At 46.9% G+C, this 16,585-nt stretch overlaps 1 protein-coding gene across 1 annotated transcript in view; it reads right to left on the bottom strand.

Annotated features, from left to right (window-relative positions):
- GPR143 (G protein-coupled receptor 143) overlaps positions 1-16,585 on the bottom strand; it is a 41,053-nt gene that overhangs the window by 14,902 nt on the left and 9,566 nt on the right. Inside the window, exons 4-7 of the mRNA XM_007990992.3 lie at positions 7,949-8,041; positions 5,112-5,221; positions 2,626-2,734; positions 354-471 (exon numbers count right to left, since the gene is read on the bottom strand). Coding sequence (XP_007989183.3) covers positions 354-471; positions 2,626-2,734; positions 5,112-5,221; positions 7,949-8,041 — 430 coding nt within the window. The remainder of the gene's footprint in view (positions 1-353; positions 472-2,625; positions 2,735-5,111; positions 5,222-7,948; positions 8,042-16,585) is intronic.

Raw genomic sequence — 16,585 nt, 5'->3', positions numbered from 1 at the left:
CATACTAAGGCCAGGAGCCTATTTAACTCATTCTGTATTTAAATATAATATATTGTACTTCTGACTGCTTCTTTTTCTTCTGATTTTTTTTTCAAACAGAAAATGTTAAATCTAGATAATTAAAAAAAGAGATGAGGTCTCCCTACGTTGCCCAGGGTGGTGGCATACACCTGTAGTCCCAGTTACTCAGGAGGCTGAGACGGAGGATTGTTTGAGCCCAGGAGTTTGAGGCTGTAGTGAGCTATGGTCGTGCCACTGCTTTCCAGTCTGGGTGACAGAGTGAGACCTTGTCTCTAAAACAAATACATTAATTAAATAATTAACTAATTAAAATACAATCCAGATTGACCTACCATAATAAACCATGTGGTCTTGGCTGCAGTTCTGACAGGTTTCAAAGAACCTCCATTGATATCTGTTTGCATCTCAAGATAGAATAAAAGGCTTTCATTGATGATATTCGACAACCAACTATTAGAAAGAAAATGGCAACAAGTAAAGAGAACATGCAATGAAACTCGTTTTTAAATGCTGGGGAGTCAGAGAAGAATTTCTACCAAGACCTAAAAGTACTAACTCTCGGTACAGACATGGCCACTTCTGCAGTAAGAAACCAAGAGGGCCAGGTGCAATGGCCCCCTCCTGTAATCCCAGCACGTTGGGAGGCTGAAGCAGGAGGATTGCTTGAGCCCAGGAGTCTGACACCAGCCTAGGCAACATAGTGAAACTCGTCCCTACAAAAAATAAAAAGTAAAATTAACCAGGTGTAGTGGTGCACACCTGTAGTCCCAGCTACTTGGGAGGCTGGGGTGGGAGGATCACTTGAGCCCCGGGAAGATCACTTGAGCTCAGGAAATCAAGCCTGTGGTGAGTTATGAATGTGCCACTGCACTCCAGCCTGGGGGACAAAGTGAGACCCTGTCTCAAAAAGAAAAAGAAAGAAATGAAACTAAGAGGAACCGGCACACTAAGAATTTAATTTAAAAAAATAAATTTGTTTTCTCAGTCTAAAGCACAGATCAGCAAATCCTTCCAAGGGTAACACTCAATACCACATCATGGTGTAAGGTTCTAGCACTGTGTCAAATAACCCAGAATTCATCCTTTGTTTGAAGAGCAACTTACAGTTTTGATGGAGATCAAAACAATTTTTTCTTGACTTATTTTAGCATTTTTCAATGTTATTTTAGGTGGCTCAGTGAAATATGAAATGTTGAACTGAGTGTATTTTTAGTAGGAGATGATTTATATATCTCCAAGAAAGGTGTCCAAACAAAGCTCATATGAGATGAATTATTATTACTATTATTTTTTAGAGACAAGGTCTTGCTCTGTCACACAGGCTGGAGAGCAGTGGCATGATCATAGCTCACTGTAACCTCGAACTTCTAGGCTCAAGTGATCCTCTTGCCTCAGCCTCCCAAGTAGCTGGGACTATAGGCATGTGCCACCATTCCTGGCTAATTGTTGTTGTTGTTGAGTGGGAGGTCTCACTAAATTGCCCACGATGGTTTTGAACTCCTGACCTCAAGGAATACTCCTGCCTCCAACTACTAAAGCGTGAGCTACCACGACCAGCACAGGTGAATTTTTAACATCACAAGTACTTGCCCTGTCCTGCAAGGTACTGATTCACCACAGGGCAGCATGTTCTGATTCCAGTTTTTTTTTGTTTGTTTGTTTGGTTGGTTGGGTTTTTTTTGCATTGGTTACAGGTCTATTTTCAAAGTATCCACCTGAAAGGTTTGCATAGGATACCAGTGGTGAGGAAAAATGAGGAGAGACAAACTGCTCAGGCCGTTCTCCAACCTTCTTGACCAAAGACGTGTCCTTGCCCCTCTGTCAGGTACAGGAATTCTGGTGTCAGGAGTGAGGCAAATGGGTGAGTTTATAAAGCATGACCAGCTGAGTGTGGTGGCTCACGCCTGTAATCCCAACACTTTGGGAGGCCGAGGCAAGTGGATCACTTGAGGTCAGGAGTTTGAGACCAGCCTAGCCAACGTGGGGAAACCTCAACTCTACTAAAAATACAACAATTAGCTGGGTGTGGTGGCATACACCTGTAATCCCAGCTACTCGGGAGGCTGAGGCAGGAGAATCACTTGAACCTGAGAGGTAGAGGTTGCAGTGAGCTGAGATTGTGCCATTGTACTCCAGCCTGGGTGACAGAGTGAGACTACTTGGGAGGCTGAGGTGAGAAGATCACTTGAGCCCTAAAGATCAAGGTTGCAGTGAGTTGTGATTGCGCCACTGCACTCCAGCCTGGGTGACAGAGAAAGACCTTGTCTCAAAAAAAAAAAAAAAGCATAAACAACCCCTTTGTTTTGGTTAACCTCAGCAATGCACATGGTTGGGACATTTCAAAACTAAACTTGGGTGTTTGTTTTCTAAGGGCTTTATAAATAATTTGAGTAGATTTCAATGTTTTTCCAGAAATTCATGAATTTTGGACTTGCTCCCCTGTCCTCTGTGCCTTTCCTTAAAGGGCACCTAGCACAGTCTCAAAGATTTCCTTCCCAAAGGCTCTTCCCTTTGGAACTTCCAGTCACACATGCAACATGGCAAGTTGTTTCCACAGCCCTTCCCACTGGCAGTAAAAATATACATATATAGAAGAAAAGTTACCAAATAATTAAAACCAGCATTATCTTGAAAAATCGGATCTTGATCACGGCTCCCATCCTTCTCTCGTTCTCCGTGTAAATGCCTTGTCTTCCTTTAAGTAAAGAGGCCACTGTGAAGAACAGAAGGAACTATGTGTGGTGTTCATTATTCATGTTTATGGAGTGACAGAGAAGGCAATGGAAGCAGGTGTGAGCCCACAAGCAAGGCCAGAGGGGCAGGAAGCAAAGCAAGTCACTGACATTCATTACTCACAACTTCCAGATTGGAGTCCTCATAGACCCTAAGGAATATACATATTTTTAAACTTCTGCTTTGAAATAATTTTAGATTTACATAAAAGTTGCAAAGATGGCACAGAGAGTCCCTGTATACCCTTTACCCAGATTCCCCTCAATGTAAGCGTCTTATGCAACCATGGGGATGTTCTTCACAACTATGAAATTAACACAGATACATTACTATGAACTAAACTCCCAATTTTGGCTGGGTGCAGTGGCTCACACCTGTAATCTCAGCACTTGGGAGGCCAAGGTGGGTAGATCATTTGAGGTCAGGAGTTTGAGACCAGCCTGGCCAACATGGTGAAACTCTATCTTTACTAAAAATACAAAAATTCGCCCGGCATGGTGGTGTACGTCTGTAATCCCAGCTATTCGGGAGGCTGGTGCACGAGAATCCCTTGGACTCGGGAGACAGAGATTGCAGTGAGCCAAGATCATGCCACTGCACTCCAGCCTGGGTGACAGAGCAAGACTCCGTCTCAACATAAATAAATAAATAAATTCCCAATTTTATTTGAATGTTCCTAGTTCAGAAACTCTATTTTTAAAGGCTCATTTTCTCTGTTATAAAAATAGAGGTGCAGTGGCTCACACCTGTAATCCTAGAATTTTGGGAGGCTGAGGCAGGTGAATCACCTGAGGTCAGGAGTTTGAGGCCAGCCTGGCCAACATGCTGAAACCCCATCTCTACTAAAAGTACAAAAATTAGCTGGGTGTAGTGGCAGGTGCCTATAATCCCAGCTACTCGGAGGCTGAGGCAGGAGAATTGCTTGAACCTGGGAGGCAGAGGTTTCAGTGAGCCGAGATCACGCCACTTCATTCCAGCCTGGGCAAAAGAGTGAAACTCCATCTCAAAAAAATAAAAATAAAAATAGTGCATACTTGTTAAAATATTGAAAAAAAATTTGATTCCTTCTTATAGACAAGTTAGAAAATATTTAAAAGTTTAGAGAAGTATGAATGACCCATGGTCCCTCCACCCAGAGATAACCACTGTTAACATCTTAGTATATTTCTTGTCAGTCTTTTTTCTATAAGTCATTTCTATTTATCAGCTAAAATCACTATTTTTGATGAGATTTTGTTTAAAAATACTATATTTAACACACTATATTTAAATGTAGATATGCACCGGGTGTGGTGGCTCATGCCTGTAATCCCAGCACTTTGGGAGGCCAAGGTGGGTGGATCACCCAAGGCCAGGAGTTCAAGACCAGCCTGGCCAACATGGCAAAACCCCATCTCTACTAAAAATACAAAAAAAATTAGCTGGGCGTGGTGGCACGTGCCCATAGTCCCAGCTACTCGGGAGGCTGAGGCATGAGAATCACTTGAACATGGGTGGCAGAGGTTGCAGTGAGCCGAGATCACGCCACTGCACTCCAGCCTGGGGTGACAGAGCAAGACTCTGTCTCAATAAAAAGAAAAAAAAAAGTGTAGATATGAAGAGAATAGTCCAAAGAATCACAATAATTTTATATTACCAATGATAGAGTACTCTCAACAATGTTTTTAAAAAGTTCAACAATCAACAGGTGATCTTCAAAGGACCTCTCAGTTAAGGCAAATTTCCTTATTCCCATTCTGTCCTTGAGAGATCTCTGGCAGCCTGAGGAGGTGGGAGGCTCACTCCAGGTCACACTTCCTTGAGGGGAAAGTAGGGGCTGGACTGCAGGTCTCCAGCCCCAGCCTAGAAGTCTTTCCCAGACATGTTGTCAATGACTTCATTCCTCTTATCCTTTTCTAACCATTGACCTTGACTCATTTCCTGTGCTCCACTTCCTGTTTCCTGCCCATCTGAGAAAAAATATCAGCCAAGTGCATTATGGGACTGGAGCCGCCTCAGTACATACTCAGCCCCTTCCCCCTCCCCTCTCTTCTCCTTCTGTTCCTCTCGCACCTCCACAGTCGTCCAAGGGCACTCCTGCAGCCAACCCAGGAGAACCCCAATACAGAAGTGAAAGGTCAACTAGTCCTGGCACTGAGCTAACAAACGATGGCACAGAACTTGTGCGGGCAGAGGCCTGCACATTTTCATTTATTGAACCTGCTTACTTTCTGAAGCTGTGATCTGCTGATGTCTCCAGAGGATGACAAATGAGGTCAACTGTCCTGGAGAATTCCAGGGCATGTGTCACTGTCTGAGCCCGAGGCATGGGGCCGCTCACAGTGGCCGTGTACCCAGAGAGCTTCCCTAGTATTTACCTGCAGTCACTGTCTTTTGGAACAGGATGGGGTTGGCCATGAGAACCAGCAGCAGGGGCAGGTACATGGTGACATAGTGGGGGATGGCATGGTCCAGACCCCGCTCACACCTGAGAGAGGAAAACCAACGTCATTCTTCTCAAAAGCAAAGCTTTGGCTAAAAGACATCTACTTATCTGGAAGTCAAGATAAGAGGATGAGAATGAAAAGGGAAATGCATAAATCTGCTTCTGACTGCCCAAAGGAAATGTGAGTCATTTCTCATGTCTGGAACAAGCCGTAAATTGCAGGAGAGTAAGGGAGATCAACCATGTTTCTGTCTCAGAAATGGTAGGACCCTTAAGGCATTCCACTGGAGGAAGCTTTTAAAGGTTCCTGCTGGGAAAAGATCAGAAAGAAAAACACCCTGGGATGGGGGATTCCCTGCATTGGGTCTCAAGGAAAAAACGCAATTCAAGTAGAGACAAAGGCACTCCATTAAATAGTTAGGTTTTGAGTACTTACTACCTGGTTTTGGGCAATAACATGAACAAAATCCAGTCCCTGGCCTTGAACAACTCAAAATATGCCAGCTCCATATTTCAGAGGAAATATGTTCTCATGGTTATGGATAACAATAGTTTCAGAGGTTCTTGTCAGAGAAAAGGACAAAGATTTCTACTGAGGCGTCATAGGAGTCACTGGTCACCATGGAATGTGCTGGAGGGCCTCACAAACATATGTTACCAAGGTAACAACTCGCAGCTGTGAAATGCTTAATGTAGGAGAGAAGCAAAATGGCACAGAGGAAGAGGAAACCGAAGGCAAAGAGGAGGGAGGTCTGCTCCAGCTCAACCAAAGAGGGAGGCGGAAAAGGGACTAACCAAACAGCCTCATGGCCACGAAAGGGGGAATGACAAAAAAATAAATTAAACACCCTTAATATTGACAGAGTTGTCAAACCAGAGGGGAAAGTGGCAGAAAATGTGGGAAAAAAAAATCAGGTAGGAAAAATGCAATACCCGTCTCGTCTTGCCATAGGAAGAATTACTATACCACCTCTCAACACTGCCACCTTCTTTTAGCAGGTGGTTTTATCTTTAGCTAGAGGCGAAAATTCAATCTGGAAAGGCTTGAAAGGAGAAAGAGAAACAAGAGGAGAAAGAGAAGTGACTCTGATGCAAAGACAGAAATGAAATGACAAATAAGAGAGTGAGACTGTGAGCATGAAGAATGCCGAGTGCCCTGGGTCAGGCGTTGTGAAAATGAAGAGATGATTAAGGATATGATGCTTGGCCGGGCGCGGTGGCTCAAGCCTGTAATCCCAGCACTTAGGGAGGCCGAGACGGGCGGATCACGAGGTCAGGAGATCGAGACCATCCTGGCTAACACGGTGAAACCCCGTCTCTACTAAAAATACAAAAAACTAGCCGGGCGAGGTGGCGGGCGCCTGTAGTCCCAGCTACTCCGGAGGCTGAGGCAGGAAAATGGCGTGAACCCGGGAGTCGGAGCTTGCAGTGAGCTGAGATCCGGCCACTGCACTCCAGCCCGGGCTACAGAGCAAGACTCCGTCTCAAAAAAAAAAAAAAAAAAAAAAAAAAAAAGGATATGATGCTTAAAAGGAGCAGCTCCTAAAGACCCCGGGAGCACCTCAGGGTTCCCTGTGCACCCGGCAGCAATGGCGCCCTAAAGCTCAGATGCAACTTTGCCAGGAGTCTCTGGGGTCCCACAGGCCAGGGAGAGCCACAGAAACTCCCTTTCCAACTAAGTGCATTCCGTTATAACAGCTGCTGACACTGCATCTGTTCTTTTAAAGTTCCTCAGAAAAGCAGACTGTGTGGATGGATCTACACAGAGCTCCCTGCTTGTATTCATGGTTGACAAGGCAACACCAATTTGGAGACATCCTCACTGAGTAGCTGCAAGAAGCCAGAAAAGAGGGAGATAAATTATCTATACCAATTTTTTTTTCTGTAGATTTGTTTTCTGTAAAGGAACAGATAGTAAATATTTTCAGCTTCATGGGTCACACTGTGGTCTCTGAGGCAACTACTCAACTCTGATGTTGTCGTGCAAAAGCAGTCAGACAGTACATAAAGCAATGAGTGTGACTATATTCCAATAAAACTTTATTTACAAAAACGGAAGAAGGCCGGATTTGTCCTGGGGGCTACACCGTGTTGATCCCTGGTATAAAAATCACAGACAAAGACACTGTCCACTTCTGTTTTCCAGTTTTCCATTGGAAGTTAGAGTATATATTCTTGGAAAGACCTTGACTTTGCAACTGAGGGTTGCATGGACAGGAATGTAAACTTGAGGAAATGCCTGAGACAGTTTCAGCGGCCACATCTCGCTCTGTGTGGAGGATGGAAGAGAAGTGAGAAAGGGTAGGAAGCAAAACTAGAGAATAAGCTCTGCCCAGGCATCCTTTTGGCCTCTTCCACATTGTCCCACACTCATTCCTAGAATGTTAAGCTCACCTGCTCATCCAGAGGAAGCTTGAAGAACAAATACTTAAAAGTGGGCATGAGAAAACTGTACCAATACAGGAGCTGGGGATACACCTTACGTGGAGGGGAATATGCGGAAAGCTTTGCGTGCATGCTTGTGTGCATGGGCGCCTATGCACACAAACGAGAAAGGCAGAGCCAGGGAGAATGACTCCAGGGTCATTCTCCAAGCTATTGTAGTCAGCCCTCTGGGGCTGGGCCGTGAGCATGGCCTCATGTGGCCCTGAGACAACGGCCTAACCTCCAAGGCACCAACTCTGTTGGTCAGGGCTCATGTATTCCCTGCCAGAGAACACACAATGAGCCAAAGATGGGGCTGTCTGGGGCACTGGAGTCCCAACTTACCTGGACACGGAAGGGTAGTAGAGCATGGCGGCTCCCTCCACACAGAGCAAGGTAGCCAGGCCCCACGCCATGATGTGATACAGCAGGATGGTGCTAGGGGACAAGCACAACAGCAGCCACAGCTCAGTGGGGCACAGAGGCCTGCCTGGAACTGCCAGGCCAGCTCCTGCGCTCTGGAAAGGTCAGGAAAATGTACACAAAGGAAAGCCCCTCGGCAGAGAGTTTCCTCGTGCTGCTGAGGTTGGTTGGTTGTTTTCCATTGAGGTGAAATTCACATCACATAAAATTAACTATTTTAAAGTGAACAATTAAGTGGCATTTAGTACATTCACAGTGCTCTGCAGCCATCACCACTGTCTCCTTCCAAAATGTTTTCATCATTCCAAAAGGAGACTCCATATCCATTAATTGGTGATATGGTTAGGCTTTGTGTCCCCACCCGAATCTCATCTTGAATTGTAATCTCCATAATCCCAAGGGATAGAACAAGTTGAACTAATCATTGTTGGATGGAAGTCAATTGGTTAGTTGATTGGAGGCTGGAAATGACCAGGTGGAGGTAATTGAATCATGGGGGTGGTTTCCCCCATGCTGTTCTCGTGATAGTGAGTGAGTTCTCACGAGATCTGATGGTTTTATAAGGGGATTTCCCTCCCCTCCACCCAATCGCTCGGCTGCCTTGTGAAGAAGGTGTCCTGCTTCCCCTTGGCCTTCTGCCACGATTGTAAGTTTCCTGAGACCTCCCCAGCCATGCTGAACTGTGAGTTAAACCTCTTTCCTTTATAAATTACTCAGTCTCAGGCAGTTCTTCATAGCAGTGTGAGAACAGACTAATACAAGTGATCACTCCCCTTTGCCCATCCCCCAGCCCCTAGCAACCACTAATCTAGTTTCTGTCTCTGTGGATTTGCATGTTCTGGGTATTTCATGTAAATGGAAATATATGCTATGTGGCCTTTTGCACTTGGCTTCCTTCACTCAGCATAATGCTTTCCAGGTTCACTGATGTAGCATGGATCAGTTCTTCATCCTTTGTTTCTTTTAATATTTTGTTGAGGCAGTATCTCACTAAGTTGCCCGAGCTGGTCTTGAACTCCTGACCTCAAGCAATCCTCCCACCTTAGCCTCCCAAATTGCTGGGATTATAGGCATGAGCCACTGTGCTCCTTTCTTTCCTCCTTTTGTTGGGGTTGGGGCGGGGGTCAGGGTCTTGCTCTGTCATCCAGACTGGAGTGCAGTGGTGCAATCTCGGCTCACTGCAACTGTCCCCTAAGCTCAAGCAATCCTCCCACCTCAGCCTCCTGAGTAGCTGGGACCACAGGCACACACCATCATGCCCAGCTATTTCTTTGTATTTTTTGTGGGGATTAGGTTACGCCATGTTGCCAGGCTGCTCTTGAACTCCTCAGCTCAAGTGATCCCCCCGCCTCAGCCTCCCAAAGTGCTGGGATTACAGGCGTCAGCCACTGTGGCAGCCTTTTCTTCCCTTTTTCTGACTGAATACCATTCCATTGTATACATGGGCCAAGATTCACCCATCAATGGACATTTAGGTTGTTTCCACTGTGAGTAGTACTGCTATGAACACGTGTTATGTAACAGTATTTGTTTGAGTTTCTGTTTTGTTTTGAGATAGTCTCACTCTGTGGCCCAGGCTGGAGTGCAGTGGTGCAATCATAGTTCACTGCAGCCTCCAATTCCTAGGCATAAGCAATCCTCCCACCTCAGCCTCCCAAGTAGCTGGAACCACAGGCATGCACCACCATGCCCAGTTTATTTTTGATTTTTTTGTAGAGATTTTTTTTTTGGTAGCGATTAGAGATTTTTTTGTGTTGCCCAGGCTGGTCTCAAACTCCTGGCCTCAAGTGATCCTGCCACCTTGGCCTCCCAAAGTGCTGGGATTACAGGCATGAGCCACTGCACCTGACTGGGTTCCTGTTTTCAGTTCTTTGGGGTGTATACGTAGGAGTGGAATTGCTGGGTCAGATTTTTTTTTTTTCCAAGATGGAGTCTTGCTCTGTCACCCAGGCTGGAGTGCAGTTGTTGCAATCTCGGCTCACTGCAACCTCCACCTCCCGGGTTCAAGCAGTTCTCCTGCCTTAGCCTTCCGAGTAGTTGGGATTACAGGCACCCACCACTAACCCTGCTAATTTTTGTATTTTTAGTAGAGACAGGGTTTCACCATGTTGGCCAGGCTGGTCTTAAACTCCTGACCTCAAGTGTTTCACCTGCCTTGGCTTCCCAAAGTACTGGGATTGCAGGTGTGAGCTGCCGCACCGGCCATACATTTCTGCTGTTTATAAGCTGTCGCCAGTCTGTGGTGTTTGTTATAGCAACCTAGACAAACTAAGACTGCACCTCACGGGCACAGCACTCGCCAGGTGCTCCTCCCAGCCTCCCCACTTACTCCTCTTACAGCCTCATCCCAGGAAGATGCTCTGAGGCTTAATAGGTCGGAACCGAATGCAAACACCGGGCACATTAACTAGCTGCATCACCTCCGCCAGACCCACTTCTCAGAGCCATGAGTTGCTCCTTTCAGCTGGGTGAACATGGAAACCCCCTGCGGCCTTCCTGTGACAGTACACTAAGGGCCAGGTGGATGTCAGGCCCGGCTGCTTTCTGCTACTTACGCTGCCCTCCAGGGCAGGCTGGCCGTCCCCGCCCGCTTCCACTTTCCCACAAGGCTGCGCCTGCCCTGGATGCCCAGCTGTCTTCACTTTGAGAACAGTCAGGAGGCCCCAGCAGTGGGATTTACCAGCATCCTGTGCTCAGGGAGGTGGAGACATGTACTGGACCATCAGCGCTGTTACTCTGGGATTTCCCTTCCGGTGCACATTCTCCACAGAAGAGGGGCCGGTGATAGAAAACACTTCCCACACCCTTAACCTACAAGATGGCTGTCAGCACGTGCAAAGGTGACATCGAGTTGAAATGAATGTACTGATGTGTGCTACTCCGTGGGTGAACCTCAGAAGCAATGCTGAGTGAAAAGCCAGACACAAAGGGCGCACACATTGTGTGATTCTGCAGACATGGTGGGGGCTGCTAATGGGTGCAGGGTTTCTTTTTGGGATAGTAGAAATGTTCTGGAACTAGTAGTAGTGGGGCTAACTGATATATAACCTTGCAGATGGCACTAAAAGCCACTGAACTTCACACCTTTAAAAGGCGAATATTACAGTATTTAAGTTACATCTCAATGAAAAGAATCAGAGTTGTATCAGCGTAGTATGTCTCACTCAGTGTGCACTGGCTGAATGTTTATTGAGCAAAGATCATGCCTTTTCTAGGCACAGGAAACAGTCCCTGCCTGCATGGGGGTGACCATCTTGAGAGGATAACATAGAAGAATCAGTGTAATGTCCCAGCCTGTGCCCCTGCTGGGGGCCAGCTCCACAGGCCATAGCTGGATGGAGAAGATTTTACATGAAGTCAGGCTCGTAACCGTGATTAATCTAAGAGATGAGACTATGTTTGTGGTGGTGGTGGTTTTAAGAGACAGGGTTTCCCCCTGTCACCCATACTGGCATGCAATGGCACAGTGATAGCTCACAGCAACTTCAAACTCCTGAGCTGAAGCCTGCCTCAGCCTCCCAAGTAGCTAGGACTACAAGCACTCACCACCACACCCAGCTAACTTTTTTATTTTTAGTAGAGATGGAGTCTTGCTATGTTGCCAGGCTGGTCTCAAACTCCTGGGCTCAAGCAATCCTCCCATCTCAGCCTCCCAAAGTGCTAGGATTACAGGCATGAGCCAACACGCCTGGCAGAGACTATGTTTATAAGTTAAAGTGGATAAACACTTGTGATAACCCAAATACATTTCCCTGAAGATGTCCCTGTCCTAATCTCTGGAACCTGTGAAAATGTTCCCTTATATGGCAAAAGAGACTTTGCAGGTGTGATGAAGTTAAGGATATTTGAGATAAGGAGGTCATCCTGGGTTATGTGGGTTGGGCCAGTGTAATTGCCAGAATCCAGAAAAGCAGAGACTATTAGCTGCAGAGAACCCGAGAGGAGGGAATTTGAGAAGGACATAACCCACCATTGCTGGCTTTGAAGACGGAGGAAAAGGCCACAAGTCAAAGAATGTGAGTGGCAGCCTGGCCTGGAGGTACATACCTGTAGCCCCAGCTACTCAGGAGGCTGAGGCGGGAGGATTTATTGAGCCCGGGAGTTGAAGGCTGCAGTGAGCTGTGATCATGCCACTGCCCTCCAGCCTGGATGACAGAGTGAGACATGTCTCTTAAAAAAAAAAAAAAGGAATACAGGCTCCTTCTAGAGGCTGGGAGCTGGGTGTGGCTGGAGCAGAGAGGGTGAGAGAGGACAGAGGGAGGGCCGTGTGTTGGGGACTGGGTCACAGAAGCCTCTGTGGGCCACACAGGACCGTGTCGGTTTAAGTGTAACTCTGATCTACTGGAGAGCTCTTTTCATTTATTCAAAAAAATTTTCCAATAAGATAAACCTTAAAACTTGAAAAAGACTGGGCGCAGTGTCTCATGCCTGTAATCCCAGCACTTTGGGAGGCCAAGGTGGGTGGATCAGGACCAGCCTGGCCAACATGGTGAAACCCCATCTCTACTAAAACTACAAAAATTAGCTGGGTGTGGTGGCAGGCACCTGTAGTCCCAGCTACTCAGGAGACTGAGGCAGGAGAATCCCTTGAACCTGGGAGGCGGAGGTTGCAGTGAGCCAAGATCACGCCACTGCACTCCAGCCTGGGCGACAGAGCAAGACTCCATCTCAAAAAATAAATAAATAAATAAAAATAAAATAGAAAAAAACAGAATCTGAAAAAAAAGAAAGTTATAAAAGAGGGGATAGCTTAGAGAAGAAATCAGCCAATGTCTGTGACTGCAAAGTTTTTTATGGAGATGTCAGAAGGGGAGGAGGAGCTGTGCTTGGGCTTGTCTGGTTTGCTCTTTCCTACCTCCTCCTCTGGCATGGAAGTGAATCCAGGTGGATCTGCAGCAAACCTTGACCTGAACCTGAGGTTTCCTAACAGAAGGACACGAACCTGGGGCTCCTTCTCAGCCGTGTGAGCCCTCACAGCCCCTCAGCGAGAGAGGCCTTATGCCTCCTGAACACTCAGCTCACCCGATAAGCAAGGAGCTCCTATCCCCAAGCCCTCCCGGAGTCACCTCCACACCTAATAGCCAAGTCTGAATGCTCAGTCCCACCTGGGAAGGCTGTCTCGGCAGAACCAGCAGCTACTACTACGTGCTTCCCGAAAGGAGAGCGGGGGCTTGCCTTCTGCCTCCCAGCTGCCCGTTCCCTGCACAGCTGGCATTCTTGCAGTCTCTAGCTTTCATCTTTGTACTTCCATATACCCCGCCCCATTTCCCCCAGGAGCTGAGGCTGCAGCCTTCCAGATGCCTCAGGAAGACTGAAGATGGAGGCTCTGCAGAGCTGACTGGTGCTGTCCAGTCTTGGGTTTGCCTCTCCTGTCTGATGGGACAAGGTGGGGTGGGGGGCTGGGGCTCCATGGGATGAGTGGCTGTCGCTCAAAACTCTACCAGATTCCCAGCAAATATCATAACCCCCACCCCATCGGGACTTTAACTTGGAAGATCAGCTGTGTAGACAAAGGGATCTGAGTGAGAAAGGACATCCTTCTACAATGAGACGAAAGAAACAAGTCCAAAGAGCTTCAGGAGGAAAAGAAACGCTTCCAGCATGCTCTGCCTCCCACACTGTGACTGGTTCCCAGTGTGGCCCTCCCATGGCCTGGCTGGGCTGGGAGCGGGTTAGGGTTGGGGGTATGTCTTAGCAACGTGGGCCAGGAACTAGAAGCATGTGTGAGACTCAGATAACTAACGGAGAGGCTTTCCGCAAAGGGCTGGGTGTTGGAGAGTGCAGAATCTCTGCATTCCAGGCCCTGACATCAGCCTGGGCCTCTGAAACCCACACCGGGGCAGAAGTCTGAACCCCAATCCACAGCAGATCAGGAGAAGTCTGCGCCCCCCACGGGCTGAAGACCCTTGGTCCTTTACCCACACTCTAGGCAGTTTCCATGCCCAGGTGTGCAAAGGTCTCCCCGGACCCCGTTTCCTTTCACACTTCCATTTTCTTACAGCAAAGAAGTGACTTCCATTCAAGACCTGCTCCAGGATCCCAAGTGCCCTCTGTTATTGTTTAAAACCTGTACATCCCACACCTCGAACCAGAGCAGTGGTTTAAGTTTTAACTTTTAATCTGTCTTAATGGCATTTCTTAGGATTAAAAGAAAAAATATTCCCGTGCCAAAGAAAATAGCTAAGTCCTGAAAGGATCTAGACGGGAATGTGAAGTTTAATCCAGCCATCCCTGTGAAGCTGGGCCCTCTGTCCTGGAATTTTCAGGAGACCCCCGGATCTACCAGCTGCAGTCTCTTAAAGGCCACTAGCAGAATCAACCCCACCCACAGCTCTGGAAACAAGCTCTCTCTTAAAAGGAGAGGTACAGAATCTTTTGAAGCCACGCTCTCAGCCCTGGCTCAAACTACCCAGCGTGTCCCCTCCGAGGCCTCACAAGCAGGCAGGCTCCAGGGGGCAGGACGTCCGCCAGGTGGTAGGTGGGGGCTTGGTCTCCTGGGCTATAGCACTGTCTTATTTCTCTGACATCGGCCCGTTCCTCTTCGATGGGAGCACCAACTTCACTCTGGACAGATGCTTGTCCCAATCCTGGAAACCTGCCCTTGCTCTGGCCTTTGGGAGGCATCTAGATGTTCCACATCCTTGGACACTCACTTTCTGGGTGATGGCAGGTCCCCGGAAGCCACATTCTGCCCAACACCCTTTAGACTTTAGACTCTAACACCCCCAACATCCTGCCCTCTGATCTCTGAGCTCCAAATGAACTCCCAAACACTGTCCTTGAAGTGAGGAGGGCTTCATGATTGCCTGTCCCAGTTTCTCAGGGCCCTGTCTGTCCACTGGGTCCAGACAGTTCTCAGACTGCCCCGTGGGACCCCATCCCTTTTCCCCTACATCCCCACCATGGGTGGAGGTGAAGTAATGCATCCTCCTATGGCAGCAGGGGGTATTACTCTTCTCCCAGCTTCCTTCCAGCACCCCGAGACCCTTCTACCCATAACTAGCATCTATAAGATCTACAGTTGTGTCAGACCTCCAGCCTCTCCAACACTGAGGGATGCTCAGACAGAGACATGCCAGTCACGAGAGCTTCAGGGCCACGGTTTTATCACACTGCTAATTACCTACTCAAAGCCATATTTCCTTTTTCAAAACCTCAGTAACATAATCTGGATGTCATGAGGGCAGCTGCATGCTCAGCTCACAGAGTCTATTTCCTACCTCCTTTAGCAGCTAAGTGTGGCATGAAACTAAGTTCTGGTCAGGCACGGTGGCTCACGCCTGTAATCCCAACACTTTGGGAGGCCGAGGCAGGTGGATCACCTGAGGTCAGGAGTTCGAGACCAGCTTGACCAACATGGTGAAACTCCATCTCTACTAAAAATACAAAAATTAGCTGGTTGTGGTGGCAGGCACCTGTAATCCTAGCTACTTGGGAGGCTGAAGCAGGAGAATCACTTGAACCCAGGCGGTGGAGGTTGCAGTGAGCCAAGATCATGCCATTGCACTCCAGCTTGGGCAAAAAGAGTGAAACTCTATCGGGGAGTGCGGGGGGTGGGGTGGAACCTAAGAGTGAAACTCCATCTCAAGAAAAGAAAAAAAAGAAACTAAGAGTGAAACTCCATCTCAAAAAAAAAAAAAAAAAACAAAAAAAAAACTAACTTCTGGCCAATAATATGTAACTGGCATTGTATGAAACTCCCAGGACATTACTTAAAGCTGGCTCAGGGGAACACAGGCCTCTATTGCATTGTTCTCTTCCAGCTTCCTGATGCCCAGAATGTAGGTGTGATGACTGGAGCACCAGCAGCTATATTGGGCCATGACACTTTGAGGATGGAAGTCACATAATATAATAGTGATGCAGGAAAATCCAAGGAACCTGGGTCCCTGATGTCTATCGCAAGCATCCTGGATTGCCTACCTCTGGACATTTTTAGCATGAAAGAAATCTCTACCAGGTTTAAGTCATTATTATTATATATATTTTCTGTAGCCAAAATGAATCTTCAGTGATATACCTAATTAGCTGGCTCTGACCTTAGCTATCGTCCCTGGAGAATTTTCACAACCAGGCATATCTCAGTTTGGTTCAGCTGTGTAAGAGTTTGGGCGCTAAGGTAAAAAGATGGAAGGAACAAGCATAAAAATGAAGTAAGCACTAAACTTCAGGCCAGAGAGACCAAAGTTGATGATGTGATCTATATAAGGAATGTCAATGATTTTAGAGCAGGGATCTACTGGGATTACCCAACATATTCTATAGCCTACATATGATCTCTATTTACTCATATTGGCTTTAAAAGTAAATTTATTCAATAAGTGGTACTGGGACAACTGGATATCCACATGCAAAATAATGAAGATGGACCCATTAGTCACCTGTGCACAAAAATTAACTCTAAGTGGACCTAAATTTAAGCATTCAAACCATAAGAAAACATAGGTCTAAATCTTTGTGACCTTGGGTTAGGCAATGATTTCTTAGATATGACAAAAGCATAAGAAATCAAAGAAAGAAATAGAAAAATTGGACTTCATCAGAATGAAAAACTTTTGT

This window comes from Chlorocebus sabaeus, chromosome X, assembly GCF_047675955.1.
Source record: "Chlorocebus sabaeus isolate Y175 chromosome X, mChlSab1.0.hap1, whole genome shotgun sequence".
Taxonomy (NCBI): domain Eukaryota; kingdom Metazoa; phylum Chordata; class Mammalia; order Primates; family Cercopithecidae; genus Chlorocebus; species Chlorocebus sabaeus.
This window is presented reverse-complemented; position numbering and strand designations above follow the sequence as displayed.